This window comes from Physella acuta, unplaced genomic scaffold, assembly GCF_028476545.2.
Source record: "Physella acuta isolate Inbredline_101_S28 unplaced genomic scaffold, ASM2847654v3 ptg000240l, whole genome shotgun sequence".
Taxonomy (NCBI): Eukaryota; Metazoa; Mollusca; class Gastropoda; family Physidae; genus Physella; species Physella acuta.
Genome location: NW_026731759.1, coordinates 143,235 through 168,296, shown reverse-complemented (window position 1 = coordinate 168,296; position 25,062 = coordinate 143,235). Strand labels below are relative to the sequence as shown.

Below are 25,062 nucleotides of genomic sequence, written 5' to 3'. Positions count from 1 at the left end.
GGTGATGTTGTATGAGGTTATAAAGGTGGTGATGTTGTATGAGCTTATAAAGGTGGTGATGTTGTATGAGGTTATAAAGGTGGTGATGTTGTATGAGCTTATAAAGGTGGTGATGTTGTATGAGGTTATAAAGGTGGTGATGTTGTATGAGCTTATAAAGGTGGTGATGTTGTATGAGCTTATGAAGGTGGTGTTGTATGAGCTTATAAAGGTGGTGATGTTGTATGAGCTTATAAAGGTGGTGATGTTGTATGAGCTTATAAAGGTGGTGATGTTGTATGAGCTTATAAAGGTGGTGTTGTTGTCTGAGCTTATAAAGGTGGTGATGTTGTATGAGCTTATATAGGTGATGTTGTATGAGCTTATAAAGGTGGTGTTGTATGAGCTTATAAAGGTGGTGATGTTGTATGAGCTTATAAAGGTGGTGTTGTATGAGCTTATAAAGGTGGTGATGTTGTATGAGCTTATAAAGGTGGTGATGTTGTATGAGCTTATAAAGGTGGTGATGTTGTCTGAGCTTATAAAGGTGGTGATGTTGTATGAGCTTATAAAGGTGGTGATGTTGTATGAGCTTATAAAGGTGGTGATGTTGTATGAGCTTATAAAGGTGGTGATGTTGTATGAGCTTATAAAGGTGGTGATGTTGTATGAGCTTATAAAGGTGGTGTTGTTGTCTGAGCTTATAAAGGTGGTGATGTTGTATGAGCTTATGAAGGTGGTGTTGTATGAGCTTATAAAGGTGGTGATGTTGTATGAGCTTATAAAGGTGGTGATGTTGTATGAGCTTATAAAGGTGGTGTTGTTGTATGAGCTTATAAAGATGGTGATGTTGTATGAGCTTATAAAGGTGGTGATGTTGTATGAGCTTATAAAGGTGGTGATGTTGTATGAGCTTATGAAGGTGGTGATGATGGCGGTTTTAAACCGTTATGACGCCTCTTTTTTGCCAGATAAAGTCGATGTGACTCCCACTGTTGTACACGACTACAAACATTGCATAGTAGCCATCTGGAACATTCTAAGCAGATCGCCTATACATTTTAACATTCCTGACAAAACGGTTCCAAACATGTTACACTGGCTTATTAAAACTTCAAGAATCAGTTTAAAAAAACATTCCATTTATTGAAATAAAAATCAATAGAGGGGGATTAACGTCAACTTAATTTCTTGCATTAGCATAATGTTGTGAGGATGGGGGGATAGAAACTGACAGAAGATAACATCGTACATCAATCAGACATGTGTGCATGGGCGTTGCCAGGTCACCATGACTGACAGTGTTAGAGGGAAGGTTTGCTACACAAATGTCATTTCCCCTTCGTGACCATGCGGGGCAGATGAAGTAGAGTTAATCTCTTTCAGAGATGATAAATACATATGAAGGGATTTTGTGGTCAGCCTTTGATTTCATTAGCTTGAGTTAGGTACACAGAAGGGACATTCTACTGATTTGAAACCGGATTTGAAACTCGAGACTTTCGGGTTAGCAGTCTAGCTCTCTAACGCTAGGGAACACCGTCCAACTTCACAAAAGTGGCCCTCCATATGTACTGTATACCCACTTATATGGGTTGATGACACTAAGAAGATTTAGGGGTAGCCCGGTGTAGCACTAGCCGGAAACCTAACAAACGGTGTGGATGACGTCACTGGCCGGTAGCCCAACAAACGGTGTGGATGACGTCACTGGCCGGTAGCCCAACAAACAGTGTGGATGACGTCACTGGCCGGTAGCCCAACAAACGCTGTGGATGACGTCACTAGCCGGTAGCCCAACAAAGAGTGTGGATGACGTCACTGGTCGGTAGCCCAACAAACTATGTGTGAATGACGTCACTAGCCGGTAGCCCAACAAACTATGTGTGAATGACGTCACTAGCCGGTAGCCCAACAAACGGTGTGAATGACGTCACTAGCCGGTAGCCCAACAAACGGTGTGGATGACGTCACTAGCCGGCAGCCCAACAAACGGTGTGGATGACGTTACTAGCCGGTAGCCCACAACAAGCGGTGTGGATGACGTCACTAGCCGGTAGCCCACAACAAGCGGTGTGGATGACGTCACTAGCCGGTAGCCCACAACAAACGGTGCGGATGACGTCACTAGCCGGTAGCCCACAACAAACGGTGTGGCTGACGTTACTAGCCGGTAGCCCACAACAAACGGTGTGGATGACGTCACTAGCCGGTAGCCCACAACAAACGGTGTGGATGACGTCACTTGCCGGTAGCCCACAACAAACGGTGTGGATGACGTCACTGACTAGATAGAGTGGTAGCCCAGTATAACGTTGTCGGTGAGGACAAAGCGAGTGACACGGATCACCCAGGGAACAGCCGCCGCCGAGGTAAACAAGAGACACCACCGCGACAATAACTAATCAAGTACCGTCATCAAGCCTCGGTGGGTCCCCGACTATACCGAGCGAGGCCAGCGATGATATAACCCCCCGACCCTAGGGGTGCTATTGTGGCCGCGAGCTGAGCAAACATTACCGAGGTTATCCATTACCACAGCTAGAGATCCAGCAGTGGTTTGATATCCCCAGCCATTAACATTCAGCCAAGGGCACACAACTGTACTGTACAGCTGCGGTGTCTATATGCGCCATCACGCGGACTCAGGGGCGACACAAAGCTTGTTTTAGTGCCACCTGTTTTAAAAGCAGCAGGAAAAAACAACTGTAGGCATTGTCTGGTTATGTCCCTTGTGGGGACAGGGGAAGGTGAATCCTGTGTTGCAGTGCGTTATTATCTTGTTTAAAAAAAATACACACCGATAAAAAAAGGCTAAAGAAAAAAATGTATAAGACAGATGGTCGGTCACGGTCCTATTCTGCGCTTTGTATAGGGTTGGTGGCTGGTTGAATAGTTAGGTTTTGATCTGTTTTTTTATCATGTTTAACAAACCTATTTAAATTTAAAAAAAACAAAAAAACAACTGTACCAGCCGGGTAGCATATATGGTTTAAATCGATACTCAAGACTCAAGAATACGTTGCTCAGACCACTTGGCGGGATATCAGAAAATGAGACCCCCTAAATATTAATTCTGAAATCTTATTCGGGTCAAGAGAAATCTTTCCATTTGAGAATAAATCTATCCCTGCCGTGAAAAAAAAAATCTACCCATTGTCTGACACATGACACAATCTACATTTCATCTGTTGAAAGGTGATCCCCACCAGACGTAAGGTGTAAGCTGACGTCACGCGGAGAAATAAAACAAGAATTTATTGCCAGATTTGAAGTCACATTCTAGACTAGATCTACTAGAGAAACAGATTTACAACCTGTTTTTATGTCCCGTTTTTTTTTTATCAACGACACTCAACGATTTAAAAACCCATCATAAACGCCTGAATAAAGTTGTTTTTTGGTATTGTCCCAACTTTAGGCTCGTCTTGACAGTAGCATTTAATTTTAAAACCCTGCTCATGAGACCATGACTATCTGATACAGCATCTTCCTTAAACAAAGGACTGGGTAGTGTATTAGTGTGACTTATTGATCAAATATTTACACGTGCAATGCTGAGTAGATTGTATAGGGTTAAACATGCTTGTAGAATCTAAATAATTAATGGTGAAGTAACAGATCAACCTGATAGGGGAGACAACACATCAAGGTAAATAACACATAGGGGAGACAACACATTAAGTTAAGTAACACATAGGGGAGACAACAAATCAAGTTAAATAATAAATAGGGGAGACAACACATCAAGTTAAATAACATATAGGGGAGACAACACATCAAGTTAAATAACACTACAGTGAAACAAATACAACAAGGTGTTAACACTGTTAATCCCCCAATGGAGACCAAGATACATTATCCTTACAACACTTTATATCCCCTGTTTAAACCACACCTTCAGCCTAGAATTAATTACATCTTGTCGTCCATCCCTCCCATATGTACCAATGCAAAAAAACTAATCTTTTGTGACTGTGTAACTTTAGTAGCTAAAGTATAAATAATGCATCAAAGATCTAGCTAAAAACAATGTTATTTAAGTGTCTGTAGGATATAATTTAGAAAAAAACCAATAAGAAAAACTATCTGAAAATTGCTTGAAGCTTGATTTATAAACTGATGTTAATAGAAATACAAAGCTACTGCTGATATTACCTATATACCTATTTAAAGGTGTAAAAAAAACCGAGACAAAGGAACACTAAATGTTGGTATAAAAAAGTCTGAAAAATCAAACATAAGGTAGGCTATAGAACATACACTACACAGCACAAACATTTTAACATTACAAAGATGGTGTGAAGTATCTAAAAATAACTTTTAACATAAATTTTGACTGGCATTAAAAACAGAGAGGTGCAGCATAATTTTAAAACAGAGAACTAGGATACAATTAGTTGTTATTACCTGACAAGCTTTTTATCCTTTCTTGAATCAACCTTTCCTTCATATCACTTTGCAGTTTTCGGTTTAACAAATGAAAACCAGTATAGCATGTTATTAGCAGGTAAATTCCAAGAACAGAATATGCCACTTTTCTAAATGAGAATCGCTGCCAATGTAATCTTAACATGTTTATATTTAAATTCTTTTGTAATCCACTTGTGGTTTATGCCATTGTTTTATAAAGACTAATACTGACTTCAACACACAAATTTAGCACATCTCAATGGTAGCAAATAATACCTAGGCTAGTAAATAAATAGCAGGGAGCTTAGAATTTTATCAACTATCAGGCTTATTCTATTGAATATATAATATAATGGCTGAATGGCCAAAATCCTACATTCATATGCCTATGCTAAATTATAGGCTCATTCTAAATCTATTGCATTATAAAAGCTAATAGTTTAGTTAGGAATAGTCTGATCAAAGTAACACTTATCTGTATTAATAAACAAGCCTAATAGAAGGCTTCTATATGTAATATTAGTTTGTAGTATTATGAGTCGTACAATATTAATACAACAAATTTATTTATTCAGTAAAAATGGCATTATACATTCATCTAATCTTACTATTTGAATTTACGACTAGATATACTTAATCACTACCAACCACATTTTGTTTAAAATATTGTAAAGTTGTAATCAATCTCAACATGTAATTATATAGAAAATTTAGTACATTTACATCTAGTATTGTAGTAATAGAGTAAATCAGAAAGCTTATAAATTTAAAATAGCAGCCAGTAGAACTGACTAAACCCAAGCCAGATTGAGATTTCTAACTACTAGATCTAACTAGAATTTCTAGATCGCTCCCTTCATCATATCAAACCACTTCACTAAGCCTGATTAGTGATTGAGCTAAGGAATGGCGATTCAACGCTCCTCAGTCTCCCAACCATTAAATAACAAATGTGAGCTGCAACCTAAGAACCTACAAGTTCTTAATTAATCTTAATGCCAATGGCTCTCATGGAGCTGCAACACTACTCACTACACATATTTACATTTCGTTTTTTCTATCACTCTACTTGATTTAAGTATATTAAGACAGAGTAGTATACACCCTAGATTCCTACACTACATTCAGATTCAGTACATTGAGTCAATTGTTGACTGACAAACACTACAACACTGCAACACCGCACACGGTCACACTCATCACTGTGACACAATGTTTAAAATTAAATTAATTTTAATCGGAAAAATATTTACGAAGTGTTTACACAAGATCTGGTAACCAAATTCATTTCGAACAAAACTGTCTAGTACATTTCTAATTATTTGGTTGTCTAGTAGATTAATTAACGAAAGCGTAGATCCATGTTTGGTCTGCTATACTTCTCCATTCACTACAACAGTACTATTGCTTGTAAACACACATAATGATTTATTACAACCATGTACTTCTTAGCTGAATAAAATAAATTTTGCCAAAACTGGCCAGGTTTTATGGCGTTTTATAGTCACATTTTTAATGTTTAAGGGGCAGCCTACATGCATTTTAATTAAAAGAATGTGTAATTTCCTGTAGTCACTGATAAAGATTATTTGTATGAAATAAATTTTGAAGATTTAACTAAAAAATGCTCACATTATCAAGTTAAATAATATTTTAAAATATAAGCTACCATTTTACAAGTCTGTTATTTAAAATAAGACTAGAAAAATATTAGTAATTAGGTTTTTAGAGCTTCACTTTTTCTTTTTCGATTTTTTTACTCACCAACCCCTTCCAATCATCACAAAAAGTCCGAAACCCCACCCTCCAAATGAGATAATTCGACATACTTTAAACAAAAATTAAATGAGTTTTGTCAAGATTAGGTTAGTGTGGCGATTTTATAACAATTTAAAAAAAATAGAATCTACGAAATGTGGAATAACAGTTAAAATTCAGCTTAGTTTAACCAATACTATTCAAAATTCAAAGTATGACGTCATACTTTCCCCCCACCCCATATAATAATTATTAACCCCCTGCCCCAGACAGAGCTTCTTCCAAGAAAGTCTACTCCCCCACTCCCACGAACGAAATAGAATTTATATACAAAAATATATACTTTTATAAGTGACCCCCCCCCCCCGGAAATTTTAGTCCGCCGAAGAAAAAAGTGTGGAAGAAACAGAGAGTGTTATTTCATTTTGAATATCCCCTTACACAAAAATATAGTCTAGATATAATAAATATTGCTATAAAGATTTATATCTACATATAGCATAAAGATCTAGTCTACAATATTATTTGTATATCAATATTAATAAGTGGTTTTCTTTAAAAAAAATTATGAACGTAAAGTTATGTAGATGTGTGTACTGACTATTATTGATATAATAAATATTAGACTATTATGGTTTGTCACTTAATATTTTAATTCATCATAATAAGCCTATTAAAGAAATTAAATAACGGTAGGCTAACGGTGTGCTATAAAGACAATTGTTTTTTATTTGGCCTATCTAGACGACTATAAAGCTATATTAATGTTTTGTTTTCGCTTAGAATTCCTGTAAAAAAGTGCAATACAAAGTTACAAAATAAACAATCTAGACTAGATTAGCGCTATTTGCATGGCATGGCGTCGACTAATAATAAAGATGAGAAGCCGGCGGCTCTTGAAGATGAAGAATGGTGTACAATTGAGGCATCGGTTGTTACAGGGTTCGAAGAATCAGCCCGTGGTGAAGCGAAAGAAAAGTTTGGTGCCGATGTTAGGGCATCAAGAGGATCAATAACCTGGAAAATTCCGTTGGACAAAGTGAAAGATGTAGGGAAAAAAGAATAAAAATGTGAAAATCAGAATTAGAATCTAGATCTAGATCTCTGATCTAGATCTATCTAACTAGAATAGATCTAGGCCTAGACTTGATCTAACATTTTTATTTTGAATGAATGTCACGATTTGTCATATTACGTTAGACTGCCATATAATATTTTATTCAAATTTATTAGCCTACTTTAGGTACTTAGTACTTTAGTTTACTTTCGGCTTAGGTATTGCAGTTTCATGAGTTTGAGTTTACTCAGTTTAGGACCCCCTATATAAATACATATAGGGGGCCTAATGTGTATGTATAATCGTGCGTGTGTGTGTAAGCATGTGTGTATAAGTGTTTGTGTGTGTGTGTGTAAGCGTGTGTGCGACAGTCCGGATATTTCGTTGTCTGGTTGTTGGTATAACAAAACAAGCTAGAGGAAACAAACTGGACTCCAACAGATTTTAACAGCTCGAAGTCTTGGATTTTGCAGATGTGCGCTGCCTTCTCATCCACAGTCAACAACAATGCAGAACAAATTGTACAGGTTGAAGAAGCAGTAATAACCAGTTTAATGATAGTGGCACCGCCCATGACTTCCTGATTAAAATCAGCAGCAATAAAACAGGTTTTATACTCTAAGACAATGTAGAATTCAAATACATTGTCAAAAAAATTAATTCAGGATCTATAGCTAACTGCGAAGTCTCTTTTACTGTACTGTATGGCTCGGAGCTAGATTACAGACAGTGAAGAATGAAATAAGAGCAGGGGAAAAGTGGTGGTTAGGGCACAATATCAGTAAATAACATCACCAAGCAGGTGCTGGTGTAAACCCGCGGCGAAAGAGGAAGAGAAGGAGACAAAAAAATGCCTGAAGAACTAGAGAAGGGGGAGGTTAGATTATTAGGGTTCTATCTTCATAAAAATCAAGCGACTGTTGCCTATGCATATGCTTCTTAGAAAACCAAAAAAAAAAGAAAATCAAAAGAGCTTAGAACAGTGGTTCTAAACTTGGGTTCGATCGAACCAAAGTGTTCGCTATGTAAGTCTCAGAGCTTCGGCAGAGGTCAAGACACACACTCGACATATGATTCACGATAAGATTTTGTCAATGTTGACGCTAAAGCTATTAAGAAGGATTCAATGAAGGCGCATATGAAATTGGTAGGGTTCGGTACCTCCAAAAAGATTAAGAACCACTGCTTTAGAGTGTAGTTTGTATAAGGTATAAGTTTATTTGGTCTACTTTTAGTTGTGCCTTTAGAACAATTTTGATAATAGTGTATTATAGTTTTAAATTATCAGTTAGGTTGAACGAAGTAACAAAGCATCACCTGTTGTCGTGTTGTACCATTTTTTACATTGTTTAGTAGGTCTAGTGGCCTTAACTGTATGAAAATTCCAGTATTAGGACTTGTTATGAAATAAGCAATAAAAAAATGACCTATTCAGTACAATATACTTAAGTTTTTAGCTCTTAAAATTTCGGTGAGAGTATCGTCTTCCGCCCACCCCCTCTAACCGTCTGCTATTTTACTGATCAGATAGCGATTAAAAAATCCGTGATATTTATTTCTCTTTAATACATTGATCCAGGCAAGATGTAATGCAATCAAGTAAAAATATCTGATCTCTAACGTTGAAGTTAAGAGAATCGTAGAATCTTACAAAGAACTAGTCGCATCATTTCTTAACAAAAGTGGCTAGTGAAATTGTACATTGCCAGTTAATACAATAGGTTTCTTTTCTAAGTGTTAAAAGAGTTATCTACTCACCAATCCAGTACTAATACTTTGCGATTTTTGTTCGCTAAAAAAGAGCCCCCCCCCCCCCCCCCCCCCCAGCTACGTCTCAGACCCCCAGCCTAGAATTAGTGATTCTATACTTTATATTTCAAAATATTTTTAACCTTTTAAGTTAAAAAAATAACGGCTTAGAGATCTACCTACCAATCACTCTATACTTATTGTCTTAAGAGACTTACTTACAATACACCACACACATTGTATTAAACATGTTTGTTAAATTTGTTTTTCAATATCTTAGGTTTTTAAAATGGGATCGATAGACAACTTCAAGGTTGTTATGCACAGTATATCACATTTTCGATTTACTGATCAGGTACCTTGTTCTATTTTATACTTAATTGAATGGCCTACCTCTTTATATTTTATACCCCTTGTAGAACTGTTACCACAGTATATTATTATACTGCACTCTATCTGTATCTTTATCATTGCTTTAATTTTTAATCTCATACCATAACCCTAAAATGAAAATAAATTCTATTGATTAGTTTTTGCATAGGCTATATTTAATTTACTATTTTTTAAAACTTGATTTTTATGCATTCTTACAGCATGACAGTCTTTCTAGACTGCAGCAAATGGTTGCAGATGTTGATTGGGAATCTGGACTTAAAGTTTGGAGAAAGTTTAATGATTTTCCACACCCTATTCCTTCTAAGCCTGAAGTTATTCCTTCCCCAGAAGAACTTGTTGATGTTGTTGTTATTAACAAAGAGAAATTACCCAAAGCTCAATCTAAAGAAGAAAAGAAGAAAAAGAAATGGGGAAAAGGGAAGAAGAAAGATAAGAGAAGATCAGAAGGAAAAGGCGGAGGAAAGGGAGATGTTTCCAAATTAGAACATGGAGATTGTGTTGATCCAAGTTGTGTTGCAGAAACAGAACAAATAATAAATGAATTAACTGATTCACAAGACCTTATAGATGCACATAGAAATGAAGATGATAAAGTTACTGAATACTCTTTGGCTGAGGCAGATATTGTAGAGAAATTAGACAGTGTAGACACAGAGGATACAAGTAATGAAGTTGTAGCAGGTGAGAATAAGAAAATCTCCCCTTACAAACTTCCACCAAAGACAGTTATTATAAAGCGACGTGAGGATAGTGAAAATATAAAAATTGACATCAAAGTTTTGCTGCCTAACCCAGAGGAAGATGCTTTCCCCAAAAAATTAGAAGAAGGGGACCAAAGGGATGTTGAACCAATGGAAGTTGATATGTCTCTTCTTAATGCTAGTGTAACCTCCACACTGCAAACTAATGAGGACTTATCAAACAAGGAATCAGATTTGGTTAAAGTTGATAATAAGAAAGATGAAATTGAAACATTAGATTTAACCCCCACATTGCAAATTAGTGAGGACTTATCAAACAGGGAATCAGATTTGGTTAAAGTTGATAATAAGAAAGATGAAATTGAAACAATAGATCTAACCTCCTCGTTGCAAATTAGTGAGGACTTATCAAACAGGGAATCAGATTTGGTTAAAGTTGATAATGAAAAAGATGAAATAGAAATAAAAGATTTAAGTGATGAAATTGAGAAAACCACCAAAGGAAGTTGTTCAAGTCTTAAGGAAAATGAATTTGCCTCTAGTGTTATTGAAAAACTTAAATCCCCACCAAGTAGTCCAGCCCGGGATTTCAATGCTGTGCACAATATGTCACCAAAAAATACAAGCACCCCACCACCCACTCCAATAAGAAATTTTGTCAGTCCTTTTTCTGATACCCCACCTGCAGAAGATGAGGGTGGAGACTTTAACTTTGAAAATTTAGTACAAAATGAAGGTAGCAGTGTAGATCCTGTTTCCTTTAGTGATATCTCCACAAAGAAGTTAAGTGACGATGCCTTGACAGAAACAACGATGACACATCAAGAACCAGTTGAGTCTACAGTGTCACCTTCACAAGGACTTGTTGAATCTATGGAGCAAAATCTCATATCTGCAGTGTCACCATCACAAGGACTAGGTGTTGCTGTGAATGAAGCCACAACTTTAGTAGAAGCAAAGAAGGAACGAGATCCAACCAAGCCAACATTTCGTGTAACCTGCAATAGAGTAGGAGATTATCATCCATTTGATTCACCATCTGCAGCTGCTAGCTTTGGCAGTGCAATTATAACTTACCATAAGTGGGCAGTGGATCTTAAAAATTTTGATATTGAGGTGAGCTCTGCTGTTTATTGACAGATAAGTTTTAAGTTGACTTTAAAGAAATTAATGGATATATTATCATTACCATTTATATTAAATAAATACTGTATTTACTACATAAAGGAGAAGAATTTATTTTAATTTTTAAAAATTTCAATAATAAGTAAGATATCAAAGTAACTTCTATCAGCTTAAAATTGCATTTATAGGTTATTCTTAACATTGATAATGAACAAGTTACTGTGTCCCTGGCACTAACAAAGAACAGTCTACACATGCGAAATCTGGTGGCTTTTGGACCCACCACATTGAGAGCAACTATTTGCTACAACATGCTGAGGTTGGTTGTCCTCTACACTATTTATCTTGTTGAACATGTGATACAATCCTTTAAAATCAACATTCTTTATTTATAGACTTTGTCACATAAAAAATGGAGATTTTATTTGCGATCCTATGTGTGGTACCGGAGCCATTCCTATAGAAGGTGCTGTCAACTGGCAAAATTGTTTTCACATTGGTGGGGACTGTCACGATAAAGCTATTGCAAGAACTGTAGAAAATATTGCAGCTATTCAAGAAAAGACTATGATAGATAAAAAGTAAGCTTAAATTTCATATTTAAATAAATTTGTCTCTTTAATGTATATATAGGTATATGGTTTACCTAAGGTGTGTTTTATGGTATACAGTAGAAATATTCTTTAAGTAATGTTTATTTTGTTTCTAAAACAACTCATTTTTATTTCAGATCCACCTTAAAACTCGATGCTGTTCAATGGAACATAGAACACTTTCCTTTGAGGGATCGTTGTGTTGATGTCTTTATTTCTGATCTGGTTAGTGCTATACATTTTGACCAAAAATGACTAGATCTACTTTTTAAATTATTATTGCTTTACTTTATTTAAAATAGTACAAAAACTTTGTGTTTATTTATATTTTTCTTCGTATTTCAGCCATTTGGCCATAGGTAAGTTAGTCACTTCTTCTCTACATCACAGGTATATCATAAACTGTAAATTACATTCACTATTTTAAAAACCAATTTAACCTTAATCATCTCTGTATAAGAGCTATGACTGACATCCTCTGTGATCACTAACTTATTTCCTTTTCAGACTAGGCAGCAGAAGCATAAATCGCTCTCTGTACCCATGTTTGTTGAATGAAATGGCCAGAACTGCAAACAATGGAGCAAGAGCTTGTCTGCTGACTGAAGATAAAGCTAATCTCATTAGGGTAATTACTTACTTTGCCTAACAGATATTTTAAGCTCTATAAATGAACATGTTGAAATAGATATCATATAATTATCTCTCCACATTTATGTGTCATATTTTACAGGCAATACAACTGGTAGGAAAATACTGGCAGCGTCGACTTGTTCTTAGCATTAATATAGGAGGATTGTCTGGTTTTGTATTTCTTCTGACTCGCACAACTGCGGCCATGGCACCTTTGTGGGGAAGGTGGAATGAGGATTCAAATTCTTCTACCACTGTGGAAGACCAGGTGGAACCAACTCTCATCCCTAGCCCTAATAAAAATGAAAGTCATGGAGACCATGTCACAACACCAGATGTAAACTGCTGCAGTGGTGTGGAGGTGCCAGTTTCATTTCTACCAGAGGCTGAAGGTAAAGATACAGAAAATTTAGTTCCATGAAGGAAATGCAAGCTGTGATGGACATTATGATGGTGATAAGTGTAAATAATTTTAGTTATGTGATCTTAGTTTTTCAAGTTATTTACTGTTGTTCTTGTGCCTTATTTTCTGAGTTGTGTAAGTTTACTATTTTCAGACTAGTCAGAATTATGCCTTTTAATTTGAATGTGCTATTGTGCTAAATACTTCAAAAATATTTTTTTAGCCACTACATTGGTGTTTCTGGTTTTGTGCTTTAGCCAAAAAATGGGAAGACTATAAAAATAATCTTTTTGTAAATCAGTCAAGCTTTTTTAAAATTATCATGACCTTCTTTTCAGGAGGCTAAATTTGCACTCAGTGTTTCTTGTTTAAATTATTTTTCAGCATAGTACTTAACCATGGGTAATTAAGAACTTTTTTTAAAAAAGCTATCAATAATTGGAGAATTGTGTTTGGCCATCACAAATTTCTTGTGTTGAAAAACATTGCAGTGAATATATTTCATATAATTTCCATTTAGATATGTGCATGGTAAAAAAAGGATATTTAAGTCAGAAACCAAATGTTTTTTGCTAATCATGTTTAGTTTGAAAAAAATGATTGTTTTTTTTAAGTTGTTGACCCATTGACAGTTTATTTTTAGTTTTAAGTGATGTGTACACCTTAAAATTAAAGGTTGGAACATGTTAAGCAGTCTTTCTTTTATTCTCTTTATATTTTTTTGTTACATTAGTGGCAAACTGACTGCATGAGTGATGTTGTCTTCATTTGATTAAAAATTTTAAGATTTTGAAATAAATACATTGTTAGAAGTTAAAAAGTTTATTACAAGTATAAGGCATATATACATTTGTACAGTCAGATATCTGAGGAGAAAGGCCAGGTTTTCCTCTTAAAAAATATTTACATCAGCTAAGAGTCAAAATTGTCAAATTCATGAAACTTGTGGTAGCAAAAGTTACATTCATTCATAACTTTACACTGCTGGACTTATAATTCCTCTGTAAGACAATCTAAATTTTGAAGAAGTGTCTATGCCTATTCTATTGGATTAATCATCCAACTCTTCTTCATCACTAAAATAAGCATCTTTTTTGTATCTTTTTCTCTTTGTTGTAGATTCAATGTTGTCTGAATGATCAAAAGTTGTCTCTTGTGCCATCATAGCTTGCTGAAACAAGAGAAAACATCAATTGATAAATCATTAGGTTAAAAAACTAATCACTCTATATAAGCCTGATAACTATTAATATCATATTTCAATTTACTACCCAGAAAAAGATGTTTATTAAAGTTACATTTGTAATCTGTGTAGCTTAATTAATTACTCTCCTTGCTAGATAACGAGTTAAAGAGATTGTAAAGTTTTATTGTTAGCATGTAGACCACTTGAGAGCTTATTGCTGGTGGCTATTGAACATCACACAAGTATAAAGACCTGGTATTTTATAGCCAATGCCAGAGATTCCTCCATAGCTGCACTGTTTTCATTGTCATCACTCTCACTGTTATGATCTTCTTCACTGTTGCAACATTTAAATAATATAATGTAAACTTATATAGGCTATCATAAAATTAACTAATTATAACAATATACTGCATAAAGAGAAAAAAAATATACTAAACATTGTTGCATCTTCAACCATGACTCATATCCACATATTAAAAAAGCATTGTACAGGAAATAGTCTTTAAATGGCTTAATTTTATTTAAAAAATTCATGAAAATATACTCAGACAAATGTAAAAATAAATAAAAACACCTCTTTCAATACTATTTTTTAACTTATTTTTTAAGTGAATTCTGATCTTATCAGCAATTAAAATTAAATAAACTGCCTTTTAAGGTAAAACATTCTTTACTTTAAATCATAGACATTTACCCATAAAGGTAAAACCACAAGAAACATGTCTGAAATGTCAATAAAATATTATTCCCGGATTCCCTCTGTATCTTCAAAGCCTCATTACCAGCGAGACTTCATTTACTAAATTGAAAATGAATTTACTATGCATAGTTTAGGTGAATATTACTGTAACACATTTAAAAAGGACAGTATAGAGTTGAGTAAATTAAAAATATTACCAATCTTCATCATCATGCTTTCTTTTCTTCTTTTTCTTCGGTGGAGGCTCTCTTTCACCTAGTAAATTTTTGGGACATTTGTAGCTGAGGTGCCCTTCTTCCTGAATACACAAATTTAAATCTTGTAGTACAATTCTGTCTTTTAAAAGCTTGAGGTTTTTAATCTGAACTGTTTGCAAAACTTAGGAAATTTTACAGATTATCAAAACTATTAAAACAGAATTTGTCTTACTTAACCCTTTATCTACTGACGGTACTTATAAGTACCACTTTAATTAAGTGCCTGTATTATTTTTAATTTAATACGAATTTTAAAACTTATTGAAGTAATTAATAGTATTATCTCCCCTGAGTCGCCGGTAGTCGGAGGTATCAATGATTTTTGAAAATTACTGGTGTGGCGCCATTTTCAATGTCTTGCTATATCGGTAGTTCACAATTTTTCTGTACATTTCTCACACACGTTCTTGATTTCCCTTTGTTTTACCTTATTTTTCAAGTTTTCAACCCCAAATATTTTTTATTGGCACCTTCAATAGTCAAGCAAACGCGTTTAACTTCTAGTTATACAATTTTACTCAAATTGTCTTTGTATTAGATCGATGTATACAAGTGGACTTATAAGTACCGTCAGGGCACACGGTCATTTTTTAGGATTTTTAGAAAATCGCAGATTTTTTATGTGGAGTTACATAAATATTGTCCTGATAATTAATTATCGAAATGTACTCAAAACATGATATTTACACATTTATAAGAAGGTTAGCATATGGTTTACCTAAGAAACAAAGTAATTACATGTTAATTTCTAGTAGTAAAAAATAACAAGAATAAAGGTATCAGTTGCAGGCTCGTTTACAAGGTTTAGTATGCTTCATTTGTATACCAAAGCCTAGTTCTAGTTGTAAGATTTAAATTGTTAGTTATATTTACTGCAATAAACTCTCTTGCCTACAACAACTAGCATTTACGTAATGTATACCTGTAACCTAGTAATAGTCCATACTTCTGCATATAGTATAGATTTATAAGGTAAATTTTAATTAGTAAAAAGACAAGAGTGGGCCACTACGGCTATCCTAAACACATTGAGCTCACTTCTATTTATGAACTTTGCACTGTAGTGTAGACTTGTCAAAACATTCTAGTAGGCTACAATTATACTAGTATTACTAGTAGTTGCGTGCTGAATGACTAGGCTTTTGTTTGTTAATGCGGCTCATTGTACTAGCTATTGGAAGCTTCCAGCAAAAGCATGTTCATTCCGGCAACCGTTGCTACACCAGAAAGACCACAGACAAGATTTAGGGAGCATGATATGTCGGCAACTTTTGCTGTGTTTGAGGTCTAAGATGTGTTCTGATGGAAAATCCAGTAAAAATCATACTCAAAACATACTTTTGTGCTGTATTTATGTGTGAAAATTACAAAAAGTGATTGCTATAATGATTGCCATGTTATTAGTTAATAAATTGTATCGTTTGTTCCTGTTTTGTAAAAAAAAATTTTTGACAAAAAATGTCCTACATTCCTGACGGTACTTATAAGTACCAATATACGTTTGGGCCATTAAAAATTTATGAAACGAAATTTCCTTCGACATATGCTTTGAATGTGCCAAAAGCAATATAGTAACACACTGTTTAAGTAAAAATTTCATTCAGAACATAATTCCGTAAATAAAGGGTTAAAACTTTGACATAGGTCAAAATGAAGAAAATATTTAAAATGGATTTTTACCACAGAGAAGATTTGAACAATTTGAATAGGAAATGTAAATCCTCTCTTTCCAAACAAATAGCTGTAAATAAACACTTAAAACTTACTCCACATTCATAACATCTGGATTTGTCAACATACTCTCTGCGTCTAATAAATTCTGGGGCTCTTCCATTGTCTTTTGCTATACTGCAAGATATTGTTCGATCAAACATCTGAAATTTAAAATAAAATAACCTAAGGCACAATGAGCCATACCTGATACCTTCAACAGTTATATCCCCTTGAACTGGAGTTAAATGTTACACTAACTTACAATAATTAACATAGATCATTATAATTATCTAATATTTTACTTTTTTTGTTGAGCTGACATTACCTTAAGGTATTATACATTTTTATGAAAACTTTTGCAGCCTATTCTCATTGCTATGGTGGTCAAATTGTGAAAGTAAATTATTCCAGTATTGTAAGTTAAAAACTAAAACCTTTGTATTATGTAATGCTCTCACTGCATTGTAGGCTCCATCTCTATCAAGAAACAGAACAAAGGCCACTCCCTTGCTTTTCCTGGTATTTTTATCTCTCATGACTGTTACCCTGCGCAACAGAAAAATGGATATGACATCTGTTACTTTATATTAGAGGGAATTTCATACATTTTATTCAATGACTTTTAATCAATAATTTCATTAACTAGACAGATTTTGCTTTTACAAACCTGTGGCTCTGTGTATTCATAATATATGATTATGGTTTAACTGATAGGTTTGTATGATATAAGGTAAGTATACTCATGCTATATGACTTTAAACTGAACTCAGCATCATAAATTAAGATTAATTATCATTAATACAAGCAACTTTAGATTAATGTGTTGTTTACTATTAACCTATAGTTATTTTTTTTAAAGTTCTTCATATCTTAAATACCTGACAACCTTGCCATATTTCTCAAAAATTTTATGCAGATCATTATTTGTCAGTGAAAATGGCAAATTTGATACATATACAGTACTTTTGCTAGGTGCCAACTTATTGGCAGCAGACAAACTTGTGTTGTACTGCATTGAAGAGACTGCAAAGAAAATTGTATACATAGTTGATTAACATTTAATATTATCCATAAAGCTTTTGTAAAATATCAGAAATTTATTTCTTTAGAAATCTATCTATGCATATTTGAAAATTCGGGAAGCTATTAAGAACACCCCAGAGAAGTTAGTGTGTGGTTGCCACCCCGAGATAAAAATAATCATGAATCAAATAAACAAATATCCGTCTTGGCAAAACTCTGTTGATTGGGTGTCCTGCACAGTCAGAAGGACAACTACTACTTGAATTGACTGTCAACAGCACCAGAGACGACCTTTGGCAAATCCGCAGTCATGTGACCAGGAGCGCCCATTCTCCCTCATGAGCAGTGTGCACTACATTTGTTTTAATAGTAATAATAGTGGTGGGCTATTACAATCAATGAGTAAAGTAAAGTGGACCAGGGGTGGCAAACACACAAATATATATATATATATATATATATATATATATATATATATATATATATATATATATATATATATATATATATACGAGAAAAATGGCCCGTTGAGGAAGGGTACAACGGGCGCTAGGCTGATAGTGCTGTCTCTTTTCTCTAAACTAAAACCAACCCACCCCCCCACACACCACCCCCACCCTACCCCCCCACCCCCACACACCACCCCCCCCCCCCAAAAAACATGTCTACCGTCCCATTCAACAAAATATAATTATATACTTTTTTCAGTGTCCGCCCCCTCCCAGAAAATTCTACCCCCTCCCCCGAAAATTTCAAGTACCCCCACCCCTCTCCGGGGAGGAAAAAGTCTGAAAGAAACACTGAAACCAACCCACCCCCCCACACACCACCCCCCACCCCCACACACCACCCCCACCCCACCCCCCACCCCCCAAAAAACACACACACCACCCCCCACACACCGCCCCCCCCCCCCCCCACCCCTCCACCCCCCCCCCCCCCCCCACCCAAAAAAAAAAACATGTCTACCGTCCCATTCAACGAAATATAATTATATACTTTTTCCAGTGTCCGCCCCCTCCCAGAAAATTCTACACCCGCCCCCGAAAATTTCAAGTACCCCCACCCCTCTCCGGGGAGGAAAAAGTCTAAATTAAAACCACCCCACTCACCCCCCCCCCACACCCCCCACCCACCCCCTCTAAAAAAAACATGTCTACCGTCCCATTCAACGAAATATAATTATATACTTTTTCCAGTGTCCGCCCCCTCCCCGAAAATTCTACACCCGCCCCCGAAAATTTCAAGTACCCCCACCCCTCTCCGGGGAGGAAAAAGTCTGAAAGAAACACTGGTGTCGCGCTTGGCCACTACCCGAAGAATTGCATTAAAGAAATTGCAAGAAAACCACTTTTTAGATTAGACACATTAATTAGGCGGTAATTTTATTATAGAGTATCGATGAAGAAATTTCTTTTGAGTTGGGGAGGGGGGGGGGGGGCTCAGACGTTCTTACGCGTGGGGTGGGGCTTCGCCCCTACCCGAAGAATTGTATGCAAGAAACTCTTCACGCAAACCATTTAGATTAGACAACATTTCCTTTTTATTCAATGTTTACGCGACAATCAATGACGTCATTATATTACTTTGTGCACTTTCCGCCTTGAGATTATTTTCAACTCCATGCTAAATGTGTCGACGTCATACTTCGTCTTTCGTTTCACTGTGAGAGTTTTTAAATTGCTTGTGTTTTCTCTAGAGCGTTCTTGTCAGATAGAATTTTTGCTTATGTTTTCTCTAGAGCGTTCTTGTCAGACAGAGCGTTCTTGTCAGATAGATAGATACATACACAGACAGCGAAACTATTATTATAGATATATATATATATATATTATAGACCTATTAACTCATATAAAAATATTTTAATTTGGTCATTTGAAACAGTTTGTTGTACCACATTATACTTTTTAGATGTTAGTATATTTTAAAAATCAGTAATTTTTTTAGCATGATTAGTATTTCCTTTAGTTTTTTAATTACCTAATTTGAAAATCAGATTTAAAGTTTTATTTTAAATTTTTTACTAATCATGATTATAAAACCACGCCGATACAATGAGAAAAATTGTAGGCCTACCTATGGAGAGGCAGAGGCTTGTTCTACTGAGTTGGAGATCACACTATGTTATATATGGCTCAGCAGTTCATTCAGTCTCGCTAGAGACTATCAAACTGTTTGGAGGACATTGGACTTGATCCTTTAAAAAAATTTCAATTAAGAACTAGTTATTAAGACAATCATCTTGTGTGTTTTATCGTGATTTTACCCCCACTTGTTTCATTTTTACAGAGATTATATAAGACATTCTAAGACATAAGACCATACATTTTAAACAGAAAAAAAAAAATTTCACCTCTCGAGTAGAAGCTAGAGATATAATTTTGGTACCAATGGAATTCTTAATTCTTCCTCTAACTCTTATGATTTTAAGATAAAATACTCAAAAATTCATTTTGTATGCTACAACCTAATCTAAAATCATCCCATTTTTGTAACTTTCAAAACATAAATCCTCCTAAAAGAGTGAAATAATTACTAAAATTAAATGAGTCACCTTTTTTTCACATTACTAGATTTTGTAATTATACTATTAGTAGTATAAGTTGCTATAATTTTATAATGATAATCATATAATCAGACGAGATTAGTATTAGTATTACTAATGTCTAATACTAATAAATCAATAATAGATCTAGGTGTATTAGTAATACTAGATCTAGATACTAGTACTATCTAGTAATGTTATCTGTTATACTTATACGATGTACCTAAAACAAATAGATTACCAATTCATTGGGCAATTATTAGGCCTAGATCTATAAATCTATATTATATTTTATATATTATTAGATTGTTACTAGATCCAATAGTAATACTGTTAGTGTTAGGCCTATTTTAAATTTAATTTATTTAGGCCTAATATTTCGTATTGGTAAAACTCCATTTAAGCCTATTTAAGTGTATTTTATTCGCCGCTTCACATTCACCTTCGGTTGAGCGTATTTTATTGTAAACACAACCGAAACACACACAAACGTTAGGAAACACTAGGATTAGAGCTAGATCTACTTATTTTTTTTATTATTGTGAGTTTTAATTAGAAAAGGTAAAGAAAAAATAAACATAAGCATTAGGGCAGTTCCAATTAAATAGCATGTGATCATCAGCGGGAGGAAAACCCTACACTGTCGAGGGTTCACCGTGAGTTCATACGGACTTTATTAATTATCAGCAAATGTCATAGTTGGGCAGCAGCTATTTGAAATGGTGTTGGCCTCAGTTTTGGGGTAATTGTGAGTTCATAAAAGTTTATTTATAGTATCATGCGTGGGAGATACTTGTAACAATACAAACTTAGCCTAACTAACTACCTTGCAATTGTGAGTTTCGTACTTCACCCATTGACATGAATATCTTAACAGACACATGAACATAGCACATTCAATATTCAAAACTTGGATTTTTCTCAAGTTTTGACAAAAGCAAATTATCAAAACTAAAACAAAACTTCATAAAGAAATAAACCCAATGTTTTCCTACCGTTTTTGTGTGTTTCGGTTGTGTTTATAATTAATAAAATACGCTCAACTGGAGGTGAACGTGAAGCGGGGAATAAAATACGCTAAAATGGAGTTTTACCCTAACATCTCTAGATCTAACATTTAACTTGATTTAACATTACAGTTACAGCAATGTCTAACACTAACACTGTTAAACATAACAGTCTAACAGCTAACACTTCACAGTCTAACACTCTCTAACAAAAGTATTAAAAAAGGGTAAAATCTTAGTTTAGCGTCGTAAATTCCAACGTAGCTAGTAATGTGCGATGAAGGTAACTAATGAATATTTCTTTCATTTGGCCATATTTATGTCATATTTTACATAATATAACAGATAATTGAATAACAAATCACAATCCATTACCAAACCAGTCATAAATATCCTGGAATAAACTTTAAACTACCCCGTTTGAGACAACAATGAGGAAATACAAGCTGCGGCCATGTTTTGAAAACAATAAATTGTCTATTCGTATGTCTTTGTGTTGATTTTGTGGTTTAATATGATTGTTTTGTATTGTTTTAATATATGCCTGGGGGTCATCCATAAATGACGTCACATTCGTAGGGGGGTCCGTAATTTTGTGACGTTATGTGATGAGGGGGAGAGGGGGGGTTCAGATGGTGCGACGTCACACTTTTGCATTTTAAAAAAGCAATGTTAGAAAACGAATTTTATACGTTATTTTGCGTTTTAGAAAACTGTTTTAATACATTGTAATAACAATTGATTAAAATACTCTATTTTGACAGAGTTCAGACAAGATTTTGGAAAAATATAGCTGTTTAAAAACAATTCAACTGCAATTTTGAGGGGGGGGGGGTTTGTAGGCTGAGGTGTGACGTCATTTTAGGGGGGGTCTGGCTTTTTGTGACGACGTGTGACGGAGGGGAGGGGGGAGGTTTAAAAAGCGTGACGTCATTTATGAATGACCTTCTGTATAGTAATTTTTCTTTTTTTTTTTAAAATATAGTTGACATAAATGACTAATAGACCTTTTCAGACTTAATAGTGTGCATCCAAGACCACAACAATTGTTGGGAGGTCGAACTTTTGAACACTTTATTTGCAGTAAGCAAATCAATATTAGATCGCTCATAAATGACGTCGCTCTTAAGATAGTAATGACAGCGTGCATTATTAAAGAGCAGACATATGAACATATTGTTTCATATAGAAATTGTGATTTGTGGTGGGGAGAGGTTGAGTAGAACTCAGCGATGTGATTTTGGAGACGGGTCAGGTTTTTTTTTTTCGTGAAAACGGGATGGTTGTGGGAGAAAGACCAGCTGTAGAAGTATGACGCGTCATTCATTGGTGATCCATTTTCTCAGTGGGGACGATAGAACTATTAAGAAGGGTCAAAAAATGTAAAAAGCTTGCCGAGTCGCATTTCTTGAACCCCTCCTTTTTCATTCCCCCACTTAGCACATCGTCACCGAGTTAACGCTCGCACGTGACGTCATGTACCGGTACCGCCGACCGTTAGGCTAATTTTATAGAAAAAAACAAGCACTGCCTTTTTGACACTTATGCGAGATTTAATTTGATTACATATGTTGGTGTTCAATTAAACAGCCCCTAACATATCTATCACTCGTCCATTTAAACATACGTGGTTATTTCTGCAAGCTTGCTGTCTTGAGACTTTCGGCCCTTTAAAAATGTATTAAGCTCTCACCGTATAGAACTAGACTACACATATTAAGCTCCAAAAGAAGCTTGGTGAAACCAGGATGGCCGTCCGATTTTGTAGCTGCTCTGCGCTTTATAAAAAGCACAATAAACGATAAGATGACACTTATATTAAAGTAAATTATAGTTCTGAATCATGATACATTAAAAGTGATATTCTGAAATTAAGAGCCAGACAGTCAACATGATATTTCAATTTGAGCCCAAGAAAATAAATTTTCTTTAAACAATGGAACGTTACTAAATTTTCGCGCAGTTTCGCGAAATTGAATTAAAGTATTTACGACATCTTACAAAGCGCGATAGCCTACTGGTGCTCTAACGCGGCCCATGCTAATGGCCATATTCCTAACGCCCCGCATTAGACGCGGCTTATTCGTCGGCAGGCATTTGGTGGCAAGCCTTTTTGACAGGGATAATGTGTTGAGGCCGTTTTGCCAAATGTCTTAAACTAGCAGGCTTGCAACATTTGTGATGATTCGTTTTGAGCAAGGTATACGTATACTAATGCTTATTTATCGTTATTTTGATCGAACAAAGCATTATAGAGGTTCTCCATCAACCACCTAGGTATTTTTCCCCGTTCACCTACTTTCATGAGACCGACACGTCATAAATTGCGGAGCCGCCAGAGTTGACGTCACAAATCTTCACTCACTCCCGTAGCAAATCATATGTGACATCATTTATGGACAACCCCATATTACTCACTTGGGTACTTGATATTGACATTTTGACAACAAAGGATAACCTAAATGTGTCTGGCAGGTGAAGACTTGCGATCGACCAAAATGACAACACACACTTTAAGGGGTGGACTGGTTCATTGTTTTAGATGATGTTTTACGAGGGAAGCTGGTGGATAATACATTTTGTCTCTCTGTATATATAAATGATGACAAACATTTAATGCTGTCAAAATTATGGTTAGAGATCTTAGATAAGGCAGAGTGAAGCGTAATTTTTTTACATTATGACTTGTTGTGACATTGACAACAAAAATATGACGGTGGTTGGGGTTTAATTAAGGTAAAGAGAAGTAAAAAAATGTCATAAGTTACGATTGAAAAGAAAAACCTGAAATGAAAATAGTGAACATTCAAACAATAAGAAAAAACTCAAACTATATAGTATAGTAATAGTAAGATCTAATAAACATTAGTTAAAAAAAAAACGTGATTTAATACATGGATACAGGTTGCATCTCACAATGCTTCTAGAATTAATAAAGTTGTTTGTTAGGAAATTCAGTTTTTAAAGAGCAGAATTTAAAAAAAAATGCTTTGTAATACGGACTATACAACAAGACAATCATATTTAAGTACATTTTCATACGAATAGAAATGAAAGGGAAGCTACTCTAAATTACTTTTTCTTAAGATGGCTGCTGTTTTTAATAGCAAATTTACTATCTCGAACAGGGTTGATAAAAATTAATTTCAGGATATTTAAATTGATTTAACCATTAATAGTGATTTATTATTTAATTATTTATAATATTTTATCAAAATATACGAAAATATACTCATATTTAACGACATATTCATTAATTCACTCTCTCCTACATTACTAGTTTTGGCCGAATTTACGACGCTAAAACTAAGATTTTACCTAAAAAAGTAACAACCAACTAACAACAATGTAAATTATTTATTAGAGTCTATTTCAGTATTATTTCTCATTTAGTATTAGAGTTATTAGACAGTATTATTAGATTATTTAGAATCTAGTATTTATTTTGTTTGACATCATCAAACAGTAACACTGTCTTTATTAATTTATTTTGAGATTAATGCCGTTTAATATAAATCTACGAACCAAATTCACTAGTGTAGTTTATTTAATTTAGGCCTAGATCTAGATCTAGCTATTGTGTGTGGTGTTGATCATAGTTGATTTAAATCTAGATCTAGAATCTAGATCTAGTTATAATCGAAGTTTTGTACTTTCGATTTCAGATGGAAAGGAAGTTATGTTATTATCTCCCCTTTTTACCTAGATACCAGTTGAGAATATAATTTTCCACTTACTGGATTTCCTTATTTTATCTTCCTTATATTTATCATGCCAAATATATATCATTTACCTAAATAATAATGAGTTGTAATTATTGT

At 34.8% G+C, this 25,062-nt stretch overlaps 3 protein-coding genes across 9 annotated transcripts in view; 1 reads left to right on the top strand and 2 right to left on the bottom strand.

Moving 5' to 3' along the window:
• The window catches only part of LOC131938280 (ribitol-5-phosphate xylosyltransferase 1), a 76,998-nt gene extending 71,179 nt beyond the window's left edge, over positions 1-5,819 (bottom strand). For 3 of the 6 annotated variants that reach the window (XM_059296250.1, XM_059296252.1, XM_059296253.1), the window contains exons 1-2: positions 5,646-5,819; positions 4,390-4,673 (exon numbers count right to left, since the gene is read on the bottom strand). In XM_059296250.1, the coding sequence (XP_059152233.1) occupies positions 4,390-4,555 (166 nt within the window). In that variant the 5' untranslated portion in view covers positions 4,556-4,673; positions 5,646-5,819. The remainder of the gene's footprint in view (positions 1-4,389; positions 4,674-5,645) is intronic. The other 3 variants (XM_059296251.1, XM_059296254.1, XM_059296255.1) reach the window with 3 other exon arrangements.
• A 1,125-nt stretch (positions 5,820-6,944) lies between these two features.
• Positions 6,945-13,448, top strand: LOC131938288 (uncharacterized). Its single transcript, XM_059296275.1, has 9 exons — positions 6,945-7,198; positions 9,237-9,311; positions 9,550-11,169; positions 11,367-11,497; positions 11,574-11,759; positions 11,909-11,996; positions 12,117-12,130; positions 12,279-12,399; positions 12,505-13,448. The coding sequence occupies exons 1-9, from the start codon at positions 7,007-7,009 to the stop codon at positions 12,823-12,825; spliced, it is 2,748 nt and encodes a 915-aa protein (XP_059152258.1). The 5' UTR covers positions 6,945-7,006; the 3' UTR covers positions 12,826-13,448.
• A 181-nt stretch (positions 13,449-13,629) lies between these two features.
• LOC131938290 (zinc finger CCHC-type and RNA-binding motif-containing protein 1) lies at positions 13,630-24,901 on the bottom strand. 2 transcript variants are annotated; one of them, XM_059296279.1, is made up of 8 exons: positions 24,767-24,865; positions 19,766-19,886; positions 17,545-17,689; positions 17,125-17,212; positions 16,720-16,827; positions 14,894-14,994; positions 14,246-14,330; positions 13,630-13,978 (listed from the first exon to the last, which is right to left on the bottom strand). In XM_059296279.1, the coding sequence occupies exons 3-8, from the start codon at positions 17,679-17,681 to the stop codon at positions 13,859-13,861; spliced, it is 639 nt and encodes a 212-aa protein (XP_059152262.1). In that variant the 5' UTR covers positions 17,682-17,689; positions 19,766-19,886; positions 24,767-24,865; the 3' UTR covers positions 13,630-13,858. The 2 variants fall into 2 exon arrangements, with proteins under 2 accessions (XP_059152262.1, XP_059152261.1); XM_059296278.1 differs by having other exon boundaries at positions 13,631-13,978; positions 17,101-17,212; positions 24,767-24,901.
• Positions 24,902-25,062: the final 161 nt, after the last annotated feature.

Bases quoted from the DNA above. Each gene is read 5' to 3' on its own strand.
- LOC131938288 (XM_059296275.1), top strand. From the start codon at position 7,007: ATGGCGTCGACTAATAATAAAGATGAGAAGCCGGCGGCTCTTGAAGAT. The intron at 7,199-9,236 runs GTAGGGAAAAAA...TCAATATCTTAG, and splicing joins CGTTGGACAAAGTGAAAGAT to GTTTTTAAAATGGGATCGAT. The intron at 9,312-9,549 runs GTACCTTGTTCT...GCATTCTTACAG, and splicing joins ATTTTCGATTTACTGATCAG to CATGACAGTCTTTCTAGACT.
- LOC131938290 (XM_059296278.1), bottom strand. From the start codon at position 17,681: ATGCAGTACAACACAAGTTTGTCTGCTGCCAATAAGTTGGCACCTAGC. The intron at 14,995-16,719 runs GTAAGTTTTAAG...TTGTGTATTCAG, and splicing joins CCAGATGTTATGAATGTGGA to GAAGAAGGGCACCTCAGCTA. The intron at 13,979-14,245 runs GTCTTTATACTT...CTCTTGTTTCAG, and splicing joins CATTGGCTATAAAATACCAG to CAAGCTATGATGGCACAAGA.